Source organism: Corvus kubaryi, unplaced genomic scaffold (genome assembly GCF_017639235.1).
Source record: "Corvus kubaryi isolate FWS band 111438036 unplaced genomic scaffold, C.kubaryi_AGA036_p1.0 36361, whole genome shotgun sequence".
NCBI lineage: Eukaryota > Metazoa > Chordata > Aves > Passeriformes > Corvidae > Corvus > Corvus kubaryi.
Window position 1 is genome coordinate 3,650 of NW_024580856.1, and position 880 is coordinate 4,529.

The 880-nt window shown below is 50.6% G+C and overlaps 1 protein-coding gene across 2 annotated transcripts in view; it reads right to left on the reverse strand.

The window, feature by feature from the left end:
* The window catches only part of LOC121660513 (exportin-7), a 21,719-nt gene that overhangs the window by 3,121 nt on the left and 17,718 nt on the right, over window positions 1-880 (reverse strand). For both annotated transcript variants that reach the window (XM_042019884.1, XM_042019883.1), the window contains exon 12: window positions 476-581. In XM_042019884.1, the coding sequence (XP_041875818.1) occupies window positions 476-581 (106 nt within the window). The remainder of the gene's footprint in view (window positions 1-475; window positions 582-880) is intronic.

Genomic DNA, 880 nt, shown 5'->3' on the forward strand with positions numbered 1-880 from the left:
GATCGATTAGTGAATAACCAATCAATAATTAGCCAATAATTGCCTTTTCCAGGCTCTTTGCCCCTCATTCTTTTTCAGAACCCAAATTCCCAGGGGATTTCAGTCCCAAAAATCCACTGAACGACACGACAACATTGGAATTTTCCAATTACGGACAAAACCCAGGTGGGGTTATGAAGCGGGGAAAAGACTTTTCCCATATCCCAGGAAAAAACACCACGTAATTCACGAATAATTAGGGAATAATTAGGCAGTAATTAATGAAGAATTCCCTTTGCCACACTCTCTCCCCCTCCCTCTCTACCACAACCCAAACTCCCTTCGGGAATCGACCCCAGCACTTCCCACCCGGCGCCCGCCCCCTTCCAGCCGCGTTTCCCACTGGAATATCCCAGCTGGGAAAAGGGCAAGAACGCTTTCCCGGCTTTCCCAGGAGCAGATTTTTCCGGAATATCCCGGAGTGGAGCATCCCTACCGACAGACCAGCTCTCCGTCCATGGCGTCCTGCTCGTCCGTGCTGGCGAAGGACACGCGGCCGCCGATGACGGCGCCGATGATGTACACGAGCCACGTCAGGCGGCCTGCGGCGGGCGGGGCACGCTCAGGGCTGGCCACCCTCCTCTGGCAGTGGGCGGCCCAGCCCCAAAGAAATCTGTTTTCCCCCCAAAGAAATCCATTTTCCCCCCAAAGAAATTCATTTTCCCCCAAAGAAATCCATTTTCCCCTCAAAGAAATCCATTTTCCCTCAAAGAAATCCATTTTCCCCCAAAGAAATTCACTTTCCGCCCAAAGAAATTCACTTTCCACCCAAATAAGTCCATTTTCCCCAACAGAAATCCATTTCCCCCAATAGAAATCCACTTTCCCCAAATAAATCCAT